The sequence below is a fragment of the Engystomops pustulosus genome, chromosome 5, assembly GCF_040894005.1.
Source record: "Engystomops pustulosus chromosome 5, aEngPut4.maternal, whole genome shotgun sequence".
NCBI lineage: Eukaryota > Metazoa > Chordata > Amphibia > Anura > Leptodactylidae > Engystomops > Engystomops pustulosus.
Genome location: NC_092415.1, coordinates 34,014,541 through 34,031,512, shown reverse-complemented (window position 1 = coordinate 34,031,512; position 16,972 = coordinate 34,014,541). Strand labels below are relative to the sequence as shown.

At 44.6% G+C, this 16,972-nt stretch overlaps 1 protein-coding gene across 1 annotated transcript in view; it reads right to left on the bottom strand.

Moving 5' to 3' along the window:
* The window catches only part of LOC140132619 (E3 ubiquitin-protein ligase RNF31-like), a 37,636-nt gene that overhangs the window by 3,891 nt on the left and 16,773 nt on the right, over positions 1-16,972 (bottom strand). The window contains exons 8-15 of the mRNA XM_072151602.1: positions 15,692-15,790; positions 14,153-14,242; positions 13,660-13,762; positions 10,432-10,550; positions 8,999-9,112; positions 8,858-8,915; positions 6,718-6,781; positions 860-1,019 (exon numbers count right to left, since the gene is read on the bottom strand). Of these exons, the coding sequence (XP_072007703.1) occupies positions 860-1,019; positions 6,718-6,781; positions 8,858-8,915; positions 8,999-9,112; positions 10,432-10,550; positions 13,660-13,762; positions 14,153-14,242; positions 15,692-15,790 (807 nt within the window). The remainder of the gene's footprint in view (positions 1-859; positions 1,020-6,717; positions 6,782-8,857; positions 8,916-8,998; positions 9,113-10,431; positions 10,551-13,659; positions 13,763-14,152; positions 14,243-15,691; positions 15,791-16,972) is intronic.

Here is a 16,972-nt window from a genome sequence, read left to right as displayed (position 1 = left end):
TAGGCTGTAGCATTGCAACGATGCTCAATTGGTACCAAGGGGCCCAAAGAGTGCCAAGAAAATATTCCCCACACCATGACACCACCACCACCAGCCTGAACCGTTGATACAAGGCAGGATGGATCCATGCTTTCATGTTGTTGACGCCAAATTCTGACCCTACCATCCGAATGTCGCAGCAGAAATCAAGACTCATCAGACCAGGCAACGTTTTTCCAACCTTCTACTGTCCAATATCGATGAGCTTGTGCAAATTGTAGCCTCAGTTTCCTGTTCTTAGCTGAAAGGAGTGGCACCCGGTGTGGTCTTCTGCTGCTGTAGCCCATCTGCCTCAAAGGTCGACATACTGTGCGTTCAGAGATGCTCTTCTGCCTACCTTGGTTGTAACGGGTGGCGATTTGAGTCACTGTTGCCTTTCTATCAGCTCGAACCAGTCTGCCCATTCTCCTCTGACCTCTGGCATCAACAAGGCATTTCCGCCCACAGAACTGCCGCTCACTGGATGTTTTTTTCTTTTTTGGACCATTCTCTGTAAACCCTAGAGATGGTTGTGCGTGAAAATCCCAGTAGATCAGGAGTTTCTGAAATACTCAGACGAGCCCTTCTGGCACCAACAACCATGCCACGTTCAAAGGCCTCAAATCACCTTTCTTCCCCATACTGATGCTCGGTTTGAACTGCAGGAGATTGTCTTGACCATGTCTACATGCCTAAATGCACTGAGTTGCCACCATGTGATTGGCTGATTAGAAATTAAGTGTTAAAAAGCAGTTGGACAGGTGTACCTAATAAAGTGGCCGGTGAGTGTAGATCTGCCACTCTTAGGCAACATAGAAACAGATTGGCCCTCATCTCTTACCTCCTGTAGTGTCTGTAGATATTTTTCCCCATCACAGTTTTCTGGAATTGTTACTTTCCAACGTTGAAGCTCTATTATCATCTCTTCTTCTGTAAAGAGGTCAAGTGGATCTAGGTTGTTGGTATTTATTACCTCTACCAAGTATTCCTTTTCTTCTGTACTGTAAAAAGATTAAATAGTTTAAAGCATACAATGAGATTAAGTAGATATTAAATCATATCAGTTTTTGCAATAAACAAGTGTGTAACTCTATTAATGAGATCCCTATTGTGTTTTGATATATAATAGGTATAGTATTGGGCAAACTGAGGGTGACTGTGGCAATGCTTCACATGGGTGTCGACTTATTTATGGCTGGACCATTATACAAGCGCTTATACCTCTTGTGTCACCCTCTTATCCTCATAGAATGTAAGCTCTTGTGTCACCCCCTCATCCTCATAGACTGTAAGCTCTTGTGTCACCTCCTCATCCTCATGGACTGTAAGCTCTTGTGTCGTCCCCTCTTATCCTCATAGACTGTAAGCTCTTGTGTCACCCCCTCATCCTCATAGACTAGAAACTCTTGTGTCACCCCCTCATCCTCTTAGACTATAAGCTCTTGTGTCACCCCCTCATCCTCATAGACTGGAAGCTCTTGTATCACCCCTCATACTCATAGACTGTAAGCTCTTGTGTCACCCTCTCATCCTCATAGACTGTGAGCTCTTGTATCACCCCCTCATCCTCATAGAAAGTAAGCTCTTGTGTCACCCCCTCATCCTCATAGACTGTAAGCTCTTGTGTCAACCCCTCATCCTCATAGACTAGAAACTCTTGTGTCACCTCCTCATCCTCATAGACTGTAAGCTCTTCTGTCATCCCCTTCACCCTCACAGACTGTAAGCTCTTGTGTCATCCCCTCATCCTCATAGACTGTGTGCTCTTGTATCACCCCCTCATCCTCATAGACTGTGAGCTCTTGTATCACCCCCTCATCCTCATAGACTGTAAGCTCTTGTGTCACCCCCTCATCCTCATAGACTGTAAGCTCTTGTGTCACCCCCTCATCCTCATAGACTGCAAGTTCTTGTGTCACCCCCTCATCCTCATAGACTGTAAGCTCTTGAGTCACCCCCTCATCCTTATAGACTGTAAGCTCTTGTGTCACCCCCTCATCCTTATAGACTGTAAGCTCTTGTGTCACCCCCTCATCCTTATAGACTGTAAGCTCTTGTGTCACCCCCTCATCCTCATAGACTGTAAGCTCTTGTGTCACCCCCTCATCCTCATAGACTGGAAGCTCTTGTGTCACCTCCTCATCCTCATAGACTGTAAGCTCTTGTGTCACCCCCTTCATCCTCATAGACTGTAAGCTCTTGTGTCACCCCCTCATCCTCATAGACTGTAAGTTCTTGTGTCACCCCCTTATCCTCATAGACTGTTAGCTCTTGTGTCACCCCCTCATCCTCATAGACTGTAAGCTCTTGTGTCAGCTCCTCATAGACTGTAAGCTCTTGTGTCACCCCCTCATCCTCATAGACTGTAAGCTCTTGTGTCACCCCCTCATCCTCATAGACTGGAAGCTCTTGTGTCACCCCCTCATCCATATAGACTGTAAGCTCTTGTGTCACCCCCTCATCCTCATAGACTGTAAGCTCTTGTGTCACCCCCTCATCCTCATAGACTGGAAGCTCTTGTGTCACCCCCTCATCCATATAGACTGGAAGCTCTTCTGTCACCCCCTTCATCCTCATAAAAAGTAAGCTCTTGTATCACCCCCTCATCCTCATAGACTGTAAGCTCTTGTGTCACCCCCTCATCCTCATAGACTGTAAGCTCTTGTGTCACCCCCTCATCCTCATACACTGTAAGCTCCTGTGTCACCTCCTCATCCTCATAGTCTGTAAGCACTTGTGTTGCCCCCTCATCCTCATAGACTGTAAGCTCTTGTGTCACCCCCTCATCCTCATAGACTGTAAGCTCTTGTATCACCCCCTCATAGACTGTAAGCTCTTGTGTCACCCCCTCATCCTCATAGACTGTAAGCTCTTGTGTCACCTCCTCATCCTTATAGACTGTAAGCTCTTGTGTCACCTCCTCATCCTCATACACTGTAAGCTCTTGTGTCACCCCCTTCATCCTCATAGACTGTAAGCTCTTGTGTCACCCTCTCATCCTCATAGACTGTAAGCTCTTGTGTCACCCCCTCATTCTCATAGACTGTAAGCTCTTGTGTCACCCCCTCATCCTGATAGACTGTAAGCTCGTCTGTCACCTCCTCATCCTCATAGACTGGAAGCTCTTGTATCACCCCTCATACTCATAGACTGTAAGCTCGTCAGTCATCCCCTCATCCTCATAGACTGTGAGCTCTTGTATCACCCCCTCATCCTCATAGACTGTGAGCTCTTGTATCACCCCCTCATCCTCATAGAAAGTAAGCTCTTGTGTCACCCCCTCATCCTCATAGACTGTAAGCTCTTGTGTCACCCCCTCATCCTCATAGACTAGAAACTCTTGTGTCACCTCCTCATCCTCATAGACTGTAAGCTCTTCTGTCATCCCCTTCACCCTCACAGACTGTAAGCTCTTGTGTCACCCCCTCATCCTCATAGACTGTGAGCTCTTGTATCACCCCCTCATCCTCCTAGACTGTAAGCTCTTGTGTCACCCCCTCATCCTCATAGACTGTAAGCTCTTGTGTCACCCCCTCATCCTCATAGACTGTAAGCTCTTGTGTCACCCCCTCATCCTCATAGACTGTAAGCTCTTGTGTCACCCCCTCATCCTCATAGACGGTAAGCTCTTGTGTCACCCCCTCATCCTCATAGACTGCAAGTTCTTGTGTCACCCCCTCATCCTCATAGACTGTAAGCTCTTGTGTCACCCCCTCATCCTTATAGACTGTAAGCTCTTGTGTCACCCCGTCATCCTTATAGACTGTAAGCTCTTGTGTCACCCCCTCATCCTCATAGACTGTAAGCTCTTGTGTCACCCCCTCATCCTCATAGACTGTGAGCTCTTGTATCACCCCCTCATAGACTGTAAGCTCTTGTGTCACCCCCTCATCCTCATAGACTGGAAGCTCTTGTGTCACCTCCTCATCCTCATAGACTGTAAGCTCTTGTGTCACCCCCTTCATCCTCATAGACTGTAAGCTCTTGTGTCACCCCCTCATCCTCATAGACTGTAAGTTCTTGTGTCACCCCCTCATCCTCATAGACTGTGAGCTCTTGTGTCACCCCCTCATCCTCATAGACTGTAAGCTCTTGTGCCACTCCTCATCCTCATAGACTGTAAGCTCTTGTGTCACCCCCTCATCCTCATAGACTGGAAGCTCTTGTGTCACCCCCTCATCCTTATAGACTGGAAGCTCTTGTGTCACCCCCTCATCCTCATAGACTGTAAGCTCTTGTGTCACCCCCTCATCCTCATAGACTGTGAGCTCTTGTATCACCCCCTCATAGACTGTAAGCTCTTGTGTCACCCCCTCATCCTCATAGACTGGAAGCTCTTGTGTCACCTCCTCATCCTCATAAACTGTAAGCTCTTGTGTCACCCCCTCATCCTCATAGACTGTGAGCTCTTGTATCACCCCCTCATCCTCATAGACTGTAAGCTCTTGTGTCACCCCCTCATCCTCATAGACTGTAAGCTCTTGTGTCACCCCCTCATCCTCATAGACTGCAAGTTCTTGTGTCACCCCCTCATCCTCATAGACTGTAAGTTCTTGTGTCACCCCCTCATCCTCATAGACTGGAAGCTCTTGTGTCACCCCCTCATCCTTATAGACTGTAAGCTCTTGTGTCACCCCCTCATCCTTATAGACTCTAAGCTCTTGTGTCACCCCCTCATCCTCATAGACTGTAAGCTCTTGTGTCACCCCCTCATACTCATAGACTGTGAGCTCTTGTATCACCCCCTCATAGACTGTAAGCTCTTGTGTCACCCCCTCATCCTCATAGACTGGAAGCTCTTGTGTCACCTCCTCATCCTCATAGACTGTAAGCTCTTGTGTCACCCCCTTCATCCTCATAGACTGTAAGCTCTTGTGTCACCCCCTCATCCTCATAGACTGTAAGTTCCTGTGTCACCCCCTCATCCTCATAGACTGTTAGCTCTTGTGTCACCCCCTCATCCTCATAGACTGTAAGCTCTTGTGCCACCCCTTATCCTCATAGACTGTAAGCTCTTGTGTCACCCCCTCATCCTCATAGACTGTAAGCTCTTGTGTCACCCCCTTATCCTCATAGACTGGAAGCTCTTGTGTCACCCCCTCATCCTTATAGACTGGAAGCTCTTATGTCACCCCCTCATCCTCATAGACTGCAAGTTCTTGTGTCACCCCCTCATCCTCATAGACTGTAAGTTCTTGTGTCACCCCCTCATCCTCATAGACTGTAAGCTCTTGTGTCACCCCCTCATCCTTATAGACTGTAAGCTCTTGTGTCACCCCCTCATCCTTATAGACTCTAAGCTCTTGTGTCACCCCCTCATCCTCATAGACTGTAAGCTCTTGTGTCACCCCCTCATCCTCATAGACTGTGAGCTCTTGTATCACCCCCTCATAGACTGTAAGCTCTTGTGTCACCCCCTCATCCTCATAGACTGGAAGCTCTTGTGTCACCTCCTCATCCTCATAGACTGTAAGCTCTTGTGTCACCCCCTTCATCCTCATAGACTGTTAGCTCTTGTGTCACCCCCTCATCCTCATAGACTGTAAGTTCCTGTGTCACCCCCTCATCCTCATAGACTGTAAGTTACTGTGTCACCCCCTCATCCTCATAGACTGTTAGCTCTTGTGTCACCCCCTCATCCTCATAGACTGTAAGCTCTTGTGCCACCCCTCATCCTCATAGACTGTAAGCTCTTGTGTCACCCCCTTCATCCTCATAGACTGTAAGCTCTTGTGTCACCCCCTCATCCTCATAGACTGTAAGTTCCTGTGTCACCCCCTCATCCTCATAGACTGTTAGCTCTTGTGTCACCCCCTCATCCTCATAGACTGTAAGCTCTTGTGCCACCCCTCATCCTCATAGACTGTAAGCTCTTGTGTCACCCCCTCATCCTCATAGACTGTAAGCTCTTGTGTCACCCCCTTATCCTCATAGACTGGAAGCTCTTGTGTCACCCCCTCATCCTCATAGACTGTAAGCTCTTGTGTCACCCCCTCATCCTCATAGACTGTTAGCTCTTGTGTCACCCTCTCATCCTCATAGACTGTAAGCTCTTGTGTAACCCCCTCATCCTCATAGACTGTAAGCTCTTGTGTCACCTCCTCATACTCATAGACTGTAAGCTCTTGTGTCACCCCCTCATCCTCATAGACTGTAAGCTCTTGTGTCACCCCCTCATCCTCATACACTGTAAGCTCTTGTGTCACCTCCTCATCCTCATAGTCTGTAAGCACTTGTGTTGCCCCCTCATCCTCATAGACTGTAAGCTCTTGTGTCACCCCCTCATCCTCATAGACTGTAAGCTCTTGTGTCACCCCCTCATCCTTATAGACTGTAAGCTCTTGTGTCACCTCCTCATCCTCATAGACTGTAAGCTCTTGTGTCACCCCCTTCATCCTCATAGACTGTAAGCTCTTGTGTCACCCTCTCATCCTCATAGACTGTAAGCTCTTGTGTCACCCCCTCATCCTCATAGACTGTAAGCTCTTGTGTCACCCCCTTATCCTCATAGACTGTAAGCTCTTGTGTCACTCCCTCATCCTCATCAAGTTCCACACACCTATTATTTTCATATGTTTTCACACTGTAATATCTTATTTTATTTGTCTATTTCCCCCCAAAATCATCACAGTGCTACAGAATATGAAGGCGCTTTATATATGAAAATTAATATTATTATTATAAAGAGACATAACATACCTGCTGGAAGTATTATCTCCCTTATTCAGTGTATTATTTGAAGCTTGCAGAGATTTCAATAAACCTAAAATGAAATATGTCCTTTTAGCTTTTAAAATTTTCTTTATTTTTATGGATCTTTCAAAAATCTTTCAGAACTACGAAAGGTCAGTTGATTATAAACAGTGAACACATGGGGGGATATATTTAATAAGCTTTGTTGAATCACATAAATCCCCCACTCCAGTTTCCTTAACCGCATGCCAAACGACCGCCCAACGGATTTACACATTGGGGCACATTTACTTACCCGGTCCAGTCGCAATCCCGCGGCGCGTTGTCGGTCGAGGATTCGGGTCTGCCGGGATTCACTAAAAAGTCATGCCCCCGATATCCAGCAGGCGTCGCTGCTGTGCTGAGGTCCTCCGGAGTTCACCTTCTTCTTCCTGGTGCATGTGAGTGCAATTTTTTTTTTTCAATTCTGCGGTTCGTCCGAATCTGTCGGGTTGTCCGACGGCCACGCTCCCCGATTTCTGTCGCATGCAAGCCGGCGCCCATGCACCACAATCCGATCACGTGCGGCCAAAACCTGGAGCAAATCGAAAATATTTGGGAAAACCCGACGGAATCGCGGCCGCAGGACCCTTAGTAAATGTGCCCTGTTGTTTGCAAATCACACATTGTAATAGCACACGGATCTTTGTGTGACCTGTGGCTGTCATGGCAACGGACCACTGCTACCCAATCACGTCACAGGGAGTGACGATCCAAGCCAAGATGCTGCTGGCAGCTTTGCTAGCGACGGCTGTCCACACACCTATTATTGTGTAGCATTGTGCAGCAAACACCCGGTGAGTATAAAGGCGGCTCAGACCGTGAGCTCGCTTCATACGCCCCCTAATGCTACAAAACGTTCAGGAGCATCTTTTTCCGTTAAGGGGTTAAAGGAACATTCAATTTAAAGCTAATTCATTGAATAGTAAATGGTGCAGGCCCTGAAGGTAGGAGAAGGACTCATTTCCATAGTATTCCTAGAACCTTGTTAGAACCTAGAGTCATGCTGCACAAGGTATTATTTAAAGGGGTTATCCGGGTTTTAAAAATAACTGAGGCCCGGGCTGGGGAGGGCTGTTTAAAAATAATAAACATGTATTTACCTTGTCCGGCGCCGCCGATGTCCCGTGCCGCGACCGGTCTTCTCTGTGCGCCGGTTTCATTACAAGAGCTTACAACGCTGAGAGATATGGACGGATGGGAGGAGCCGGCCACATCGCGGACTGGAAGCTCCTTGTGCTCGGCTTCCGTTCCCCTGTAAACAAACAGGGGCACGGATCGAAGGGACCGCGGCGCGGGACATCGGCGGCGCCGGAGGAGGTAAGTACATGTTTATTATGTTTAAATATCCCTCCCCAGCCCGGCCATAAGAAATTTAAAACTATAAAAAATTACAACCTTTCCGATACTGATGGAAGATGTGTTACATTTAGTAGGAGGTTAATAATAATTCTTTATTCATATAGTGCACACAGATTACACAGCGCTGCACAGAGCTTGCCAAATCAGTTCCTGTCCCCAATGGGGCTCACAATCTAATCAACCTACCAGTATGTTTTGGAGTGTGGGAGGAAACCGGAGGATCCGGAAGAGACCCACATATAATATATTTGTCAGTGTTTGTCAGTGTTAAAAGATTCCATTGGAAAAGTTCAGTTTTGTTGGGCATAATAAAGAATATTAATATTCAATTCCCATGTGGGAAGCATATCAAAGGATAACTTAGTAAGGAAGAAATTTGAAAGTGAATAAGAAGCAAACTTAGATCTGCCTAAAGAAGCTAAGGTTTTGAATACAATAGTTATTTCTTAGTCAGGGGCTTATTTACAGCAGCAGCAGCCATAGTAGCCGCTATGGGGCCCACAGTGTTATGGGACCCCGTCATCAGATCTGACACTAAAGAATGTGCACTATTATTGCACATTGTACAGCATAATATGTATATAACATATATGTGATGTATATATGCTGTATATGGTGTGTATGTACTGTATTATGTAAGTATATGTGTAATATGTATATTTTTAAGCGGGAAGGTATTCAGAAGTCTGCTATGGGCCCCTGTTCTTAGTGATTTATTTGAATAGGATACAAATGGAACTCTTACTTTTAGGCTCATTGTTGGTGTCGCTCTTCGTCTTAAAGTCGTACTGTATCTTGTTGTGCTATAAGGGTTAAATAACTTATTAGGCATCTTCAACTATAAAACAAAGTTGTCTCAGGTGTCTTTATATGAGGATGGTGTTACCTGAAGCAGTTTCTGCAGTCTTTCCACATCCCAATCTCTCAAGTAATAGAAACAATCCCGTCTGTGATGAGCGTGCAGCCCCTTGTTACCGCAGTCTTCTGAGAAATCACATTCCTGAGAGTCACAGAATAAAAGAAAATACGTTTTTAAAAGGTCAATATCTTTTTAACCAACTGTGCATGAATGAGAAGTAGAGTGTATGTACATGTGGAGTTTTATCTGGACACTACATGACTTTTAGGCTACATTCACACGACTGTGTGCACGTCGTAGCGTAGCACGGGGCCCCCGGGAGAGGAGGAGGAGCGCTCTCCATAGCGATATATGGCGCACGGCGGCGTATTAGCGGGAAAGATAAGACATGTCCTTTCTCCCGGGTACGGAACGGTACCCTGCGGGACGTGCGCCCATTGCCATCCATGGGGGGCGTATGTACAGCATATATACGTCGGCCGTATATACGCCCCCCCATACGGCCGTGTGAATGTAGCCTGGAATTGAAAGCGGTTTTCCTCGCTTTATCTTTAATTCTCAGTTCTTGATTGTAGGGTGGCTGGAGACTAGCTGCTATATTGTCTCCCATCAACTACACATATACATCTATATAGGTGTTCCTGATGGTAGATTCCTTTCTCTCTTCTAACCCCTACTCTGTCTTAATGTAATCTTTTTGCCCTATGGTACTAAAGAAAAACTGTATCTTTCTTGTCTACTGGGGCGTGGAGTAGCCCGGTCGAGCACCAGGAGCCAGAGCTCTGAAGTGCCACCTCCCTGCCCGTCCCGTAGCGCTCTCGGCTATTTAGCCCATGCCCAAGTATGTTCACTAACTTCTGGCGGCATAAGATAAAGTTTTTGTTTGTTACATGGCGCAAAAGTTTAGATAAAGACATTGGAATATACATACCAGGACCTCTGCGCCACGTCAGTGTCGTAGAAGCCCTGAAATAATCGCAAATGCTAGCTTATTGATAGAACCTGTGATTATTTAGCCCAATCCGCCACCTTCATGACAGATGGGCGTGAAGGGGGGGCGGCGTGGGGCGTCACTGTCCCCTCCCCCTGCGTACTTACTGCAGCTGGTGACTTTTTACAAGTTGCTGCGCAGAACCCCACCGGATACATGAGGAGGCTTCCACAGCGGGAGGGCTATCAAACAACGGCACAAAAGCGCCGGCGTATGATAAATATCCCCCATGGTAGATATTAGAAGATAGAAAGGAACCTGCCAGCAGGAATAACTCAGTTCGTGTATTCCTTATAGTAGGTTTATGGTAAAGATTAGCTTTATATCAGGTCTGTATTTTGGTAATAATCTGCTCTGGGATCTTAGAATTAGATCTAAGCTCCTTATACATCACATATTGTACAATATAATAAATTACACAGATTCCATCTAACGGACATTGAGATTTCAGTAAAATACTAATTCTTACAGAGCTTTGATGAAACGGTTGTTTGCATCCTCCACAAAATTCATGTTCACACTGCGTGCACGTAAAGTGCAAACATCCGCCTTTCCACAAGTCAAACCGATATTTGCAAGATGGACATACTGCATGGAGACAAAAGCATAGTGTCACCAGAGATATGGATACCAACTGAGGACGTTTACTACACAGTTATGCCAATCAGAATTTTTGTGTATGGTGTTTCCGGTCACTATGTGACTTGTTATCTCATACCTCCCAACTTTTGGCGGGAAAGAGTGACAAAAATTTGATGTAGCAGAGCCAAATGGGCTCCAAAGTAGACAAGGTAGCCTAGTTGACCCGTAGGTCCTGGGCTGAGGTATTAAGCTGTTCCTGCAACCAAGGATTATTGCCTCTCTATTACTCTTTATGATAGCTTAAACCTAGAACGTTGGTGCTGCTTGGACTGTTTTTTAATAAAGTAACTCTACGTTTTCACTATGTTACTTCAGTGTCTCCATTGTGCATCCCTGGCATGCCGTGAACACCAAGGGCCTTCCTTCTGCCACCTGCCAGGGATTACCACCCTGTATACACCAGGAGTTCCATAGGGGGATTATCTACCATGCTACACCCCCTCCTTTTCTTGGTTCTACCCTACTGGCCCAGATAGGGTTTGATGATGCCTAGTTTAGGACAAGCCACAGTGACAACGGCCACAAGGAAACTATTAAGCTAGACCCTCCAGTCCTAGCCACTTACTTGCCCCATCCACTGTCGGTTCCTGTACATTGTATATTGAGACATTGGACATTGTAGAGTGAGATAAAAGTCCCAGGACATCCTTCCATTTCAGAAATAAACAGGAATATGACATATTTGATATCCAGCAAGTAGTGAAGAGGAAGCACCAATCACGGGTGTTAGTAGTGGGGGGAAAAGCCTAAACCTGATAGAAGTCTGGGTTCGTGTTCTGCGGACCTGAACATGCACATTGCAGTTCAGGGCTGCATATCACTACTAACAAATAATGGGTATCTTTTAACCCTTTAACCCCATAGCCCTTTTTGTTTTTGCATTTCAATTTTTCCCTCTCAAACCTTCAAAAATCTATAACTTTTTTATTTTTTCATTTAAAGAGCTGTGTGAGGGTTTGTTTCTGTGTAACAAATTGCAATCCATGCCATGTACTGGGAAGCAGGAAAAAAGTCCACATGCAGTGAAATTAGTGAAAAAATGCATTTGCACTATTTTCTTGTGGGCTTGGATTTTACAGCTTGCCCCAAATGACATGTCTACTTTATTCTTAGGGTGGGTACAATACCAAATTTGTATAGGTTTTATAATGTTTTCATACATTCACAATAATTAAAACCTCCCGCACAAAAAATAGTCTTCATTTTGCCATCTTCTGGCGCTAGTAACTTCTTCATACTTCAGTGTACAGAACTGTGTGAGGGGTCATTTTTTGTGAGATAAGGTGATGTTTTCAATGCTACAATTTTGAGGACTGTGCGACCTTTTGATTGCTTTTTATAAAATTTTTTATATGTTGCAAAATGGCGGAAAAGTGTCTTTAACGAATTTTCCTTTACAGGGTTAAACATCGGGGATAACGGTTATTATATGTTTTGATATATCGGACATTTTGGGATGCGGCAATAGGTAACATGTTTATGATTTTTACTCTTTATTTATATCAGTTCTTGGGAAAGCGGGGGATTTGAATGTTTAGGTTTCTTTTAGAAGAGTGAAGAAATCAGGCGATACCTTTTTGAGGCTAACTGAGTCTATTTGGTGGTGGAGCTTTCGAGAATACCAGTTCTCTTCGTCAGACATGATGTTATGCATGGAACTGAAAACTGCATTTTATACACACTAGGCAGTGATCATCAAAGGATATTAAAAAAAACCCTTTAAAACAAAAGACCACTTTGTAAGGAATCTCTGCATTAATTTAAACTCCCATTCTTTCCTTTCCCTCTGTGTCTTAAAATGTCCCATTAAAATAGTAATCTGCAAATCTTCCATAGTGAGGTCCTCTCTGGAGAAATGTGCAGCTACTGGGAGATCTGTCCTTTCATTTTTAATATCATATTGGTGCAAGTTCATGCTCTGATGGAGTCTCTGGCATGGTCTTAACATTCATGCGGCTTCATGACCCTTGACCTCTGACCTGGAGGCCACAAGCAGATAAGAGCCAGGGCTCTCTTGCCTCGCCTCGCAGGTTTTTAGTCTGTTTATTGTCGTCCTGTCATAAATAAGATATCCTTGTATTTATCAATCTGTTGTTTTAAAGGTTTTTTTTAATATCCTTTGATGATCACTGTTTAGTGTGTATACAATGCAGTGAATTTTCAGTTTTATGCTAACATCATGTCTGACGAAGAGAACTGGTATTCTCGAAAGCTCCACCATCAAATATACTCAGTTAGCCTCATAATCGTCTGATTTCTTCACTCTTCTTCTGCTCTCCATGGCTAACACGCTACAAATCTACACTACTAGCTTTCTTTTTTACTATTTTTACACTCCCGAGTGTCTGATTGATCCTACCATATACTGCCATACTAAAAAACCGCACATTGTAATAGATCGGCTAAAAGCAGACAGCCTCGGGTTTTTGTATGACCCAAGGTTTTCATGGTAAAAGATCACCGTTCTACGATGACGTCACGGGAAGCGACAATCTAAGCCCATATCTGACTGTGGCAAGACAATTCTGGTTTTCTTTGATACGCTACATGACCACCTGTCTATTGAAAAAACTTGCTCTTGATACAATAAGGCAGCTGTGTTCCAGACATAGCCTACATCCATTCTTTGCTGGGGTAGTCAAATATGTCATTTTCCCTTTCATTTCTGACAAAAAACAGCGTCAGCAAAACCACTCAGCTCAGGGATTAAAGAAGAAATTATCCTGCATCAGTGTAGCTACAGCATTCTCAAGGTATGTTTGCTTCCTAATGCATGAAATCAAATGGTAGATTTCCTTTAATGTTCCTTTGTTCTATTGATATACAAAAAGGTTGTTGCAATTGTGGTGGCTCTTTAAATCTTGTGTCCATGGCAGAGCTTTGTGTAAGAGGTGTGCAAGGTCATGTCACTTATTTTAGGTGAAAAATGTTAACATATTATTATGTATGAAACATAGTGTAGCTTTGAAATTCTAATTGTACTGTTTCCCTTAGATATTATCTTTTTATCAGCTCCAGTTTTCCAGTGAAAAGTAGAATGAAACTACATGAATACCGATTTCGTTCTTGGTAGGGCACGTAGTTGGGTTCTGGTTCTCCTCTTCCATCCTCAACGTTTTGAATTGCTCACAAGTCAAATCTAAATGCATATCATCCCACTGCAGAAGAGAAAATCAATCATAATAACATTAAATTAGGCAACAAAGACTGTTGTATATGAGGGGCATGTATTAGTCTGGCCGGGCACTGGGAGCGAAGGCTACTCCACGCCCCAGTAGCCTCTGCAGTTAATTTACATGTTACTAAAATAAAGTTTTTAACAAGTTAGGTTGGATTTCAGGATTATTTAATTACAGATTAGTGCAGAGGCAGGAGGAGGAATTTTTTTTTTACTCTAGACTTTTATACAGAGCTCTGAATTAAAACTTAGCAGCCATCTTGAAAGGAATCAGATGGGGGACATGAGAAAGGAAATGGAATGTGATCCAGATTAGTTGATTGTCAGATGTTTTCTGTTGTTGTGAGGGTCAAGTGAAATTTGCACTTACTTGTTCTTTGCACTGGAAACACGTGCTCTTATTACAGTCTGGACATTGCATTTCTAATGTGTTTCCTTCATGTAAAATACCAGATGGACACTAAATATAAAATAGATAATGAAGCAAAAACTACAAGGAATAAACAAGACTTAAGACTTGAGTAGAAAGTGATTCTCCATGTAATTCATGTAGAGAGATCAAAAACTTTTATGCAATTTTGTCCTGCCAATGCATAGGCAAGGTGGTTGTCGCAAATAGCGTCCTCCCCTTGTCAGGATTTATATGGTGAGCCTGCGCAACTCATCCAGAAGCTACTGCTAGGTAAATTTAGTAATTGCAGCTGTAGCCACTGTCTGGTAAGGCAAGAGTTAACAATACATAATGTTATTGTCCAATGATGTTCATGTAAAGCAAGCTGGAAGCTGATTGGAGAAGTGCTACTACCTGACCAGGGGAGTATATAAACCCCTGCTGGGCGGGAGCACATGGTCTTGGAATCCAGTCAGTAGATAGAGAAGCAGGTCCAGTGTGCATCTCCAGAGCTGCTCTCCAGACCCACTACCAGGAAAAGGAGGTACCTAGGGCTGCTGCCTGATACCTGAGGGCTTGTCAGGAAACTTAAGCCCCAGAGCAGAGTTCCCCATGTGGACTCCGCTCCATCCCTACCAGCCCAGCCTGCAGTTCCTACAAGACTGAGAGTAACCTTCCTGCGGACTAGCGCTCACCAGCTCACTGGCTTTCTGAAATCTGCTGTTAATCATTTAGCCGTTGCCTGCTGTTGAAAAAAGAACTGTAAGTTTATTTGCACAATGCTGCCCCGTCTGATCCCTGGATATGGCTGGTTACCGCCATGGGTTTCCCCATCCATCACACAGGGACTCATCCTACAGACACTTCAGGGGTTGTCCTAGAGAGAAGCCATTGTATTAGCCTCTCCTTCCATATTTCTTGCACACACCACCTGCTGGAGACCTGCCAGGCTGTAGGTCAGCCCTCCGGTCCCCATACCAAGCATTTGGTGACATCAGCGTGCCCAAGGCCGCACTAGGCAGTCACTCCGGTGTTCTGGTCCCCCTATACCTCCAGGCCCCAATAAAAGGCTAGGCCCCAGTGGGGGATGTTGCAGATTCATAGAGGATTTCTCCCATTGCAAATTCTGGTTTTGTGCAGGATACCTTAAAGTAGTTGGACTGGGTGTCTGGTTGTCCCCGCAGGATAGGGGACAACCATCTGATGTCCAACTGCATGGTCCCTCCATTGGTCACTCCAGCACCCCTCTTCACTGTATGTGAGAGAGTCATAGCTAGCCAAGTACCCCCGACAGGATTGTGTGATAAAAGAAACATTTTATATAAATTTGGTGTCTTCCAGCCACATCCTTTTCCCACAAAGTGGCTTGATTTTAATTTAAAGCAAATTTCTATTTAATCAAATTTTAGTCTAAAACGATATGTGCCAAATTGTGTCATAACTTGATTTATAAAAAGTAAAGTCAAGATTCAATAATATTGCAGAATTTATCCTCATAGAGCAGAATTTATCACTTACATGACTGCACCACCGGAAATTGGGCATCTTCATTAGCGCTCTATCTCTCAATTTACATTGAAACAACTCATGTGTTCCTTGATCAAGATTCTGTTTGATCTGGAAGAGGAGGACATGTGGAAAAACTAAATTCATTTTATATTGGGTGTGCATAAAAAATACATTTTACATAAAGTTGTCTAGATGTTATAAAGATGTGCATGGGAAAAGATTGGCAGTATGGCTGTTGTGACTTACATGAAGTTGTCTCCTATCCACAGGGAATAACTGAGGGTTCCAGTGGGATCCCCACGGATCGTCAAGGATCGTCTATGTTACCTCTAAATGAATAAAGCAGCTGGTTGCACATACACCTGCACATGCACGGTACATGGCTACTTCCCTCAGTACCATAGGATAGTGAATGGAGCCGCAGCACACATGTCCCACTTGCTCAGTTATGCTCATTAAATATTAAGTAACATGATAAGAATCACACACTACATATTGAAAAAGACTGTGGCTAGATAAGCTAAAGTTTGTGGCCCCAACCCAAGTCATGTTTCATTAAAAGGTTTTTCCAGAAGTTCTGGAAAACCTTCTGGGTACATGGACTGTAAAGAAAGTGTACCCTGCCCCAGCCCACAATTCCCATGCTACTCCATTACTGCTGGTCTGCAGGTTGAGGGTCACAGGACTTTCTTTAACCAATTAGTGGCCTCCCGGGCCATGGGATTTATGATGTCCTGTGATCTACAGAGGTCACTCATTGTTCTGGTGTAGAATTCGCAGCTGGCCTGGGCCCCTATCATACCCCTCTATGCCCACTTGGCGTGGAGATTGGTGTGAAGGGGGAAATAATCACAATTTTAGGTGGTTCTCTAATAATTGTGAATAATTTATGGCTTTCACACCAGAAAACTGGCGCACAAGTCCTGATAAATGTTCACAAGACAATATAGCACCAGGATTTATGGTTCATTGCAATAAATACTTTTCACTTAAAGTATTTAAGATCACGGAATAAACTTTTTATGGTTTGGCTAAGACAGTACTTTCATACTTTACCCATCATCTGGGTCGGCACCAGCATTGGGCTTACCCGGGCAAGTGCCAGGGCCCAGGGTTCCTGGGGTGGGGGTCCACATAAGGCTGTACATAAGGAATCCATGGGGGTGAGGGGGGCCATATTAAATGAATCCATAGGGGGTGAGGGGGGGCTCTATATAAAATAACTATGAGGAGGTTTTATATAAAATAACCATTAGGGGGCTGTTTGTGATGATAATCTAGGGAATATTT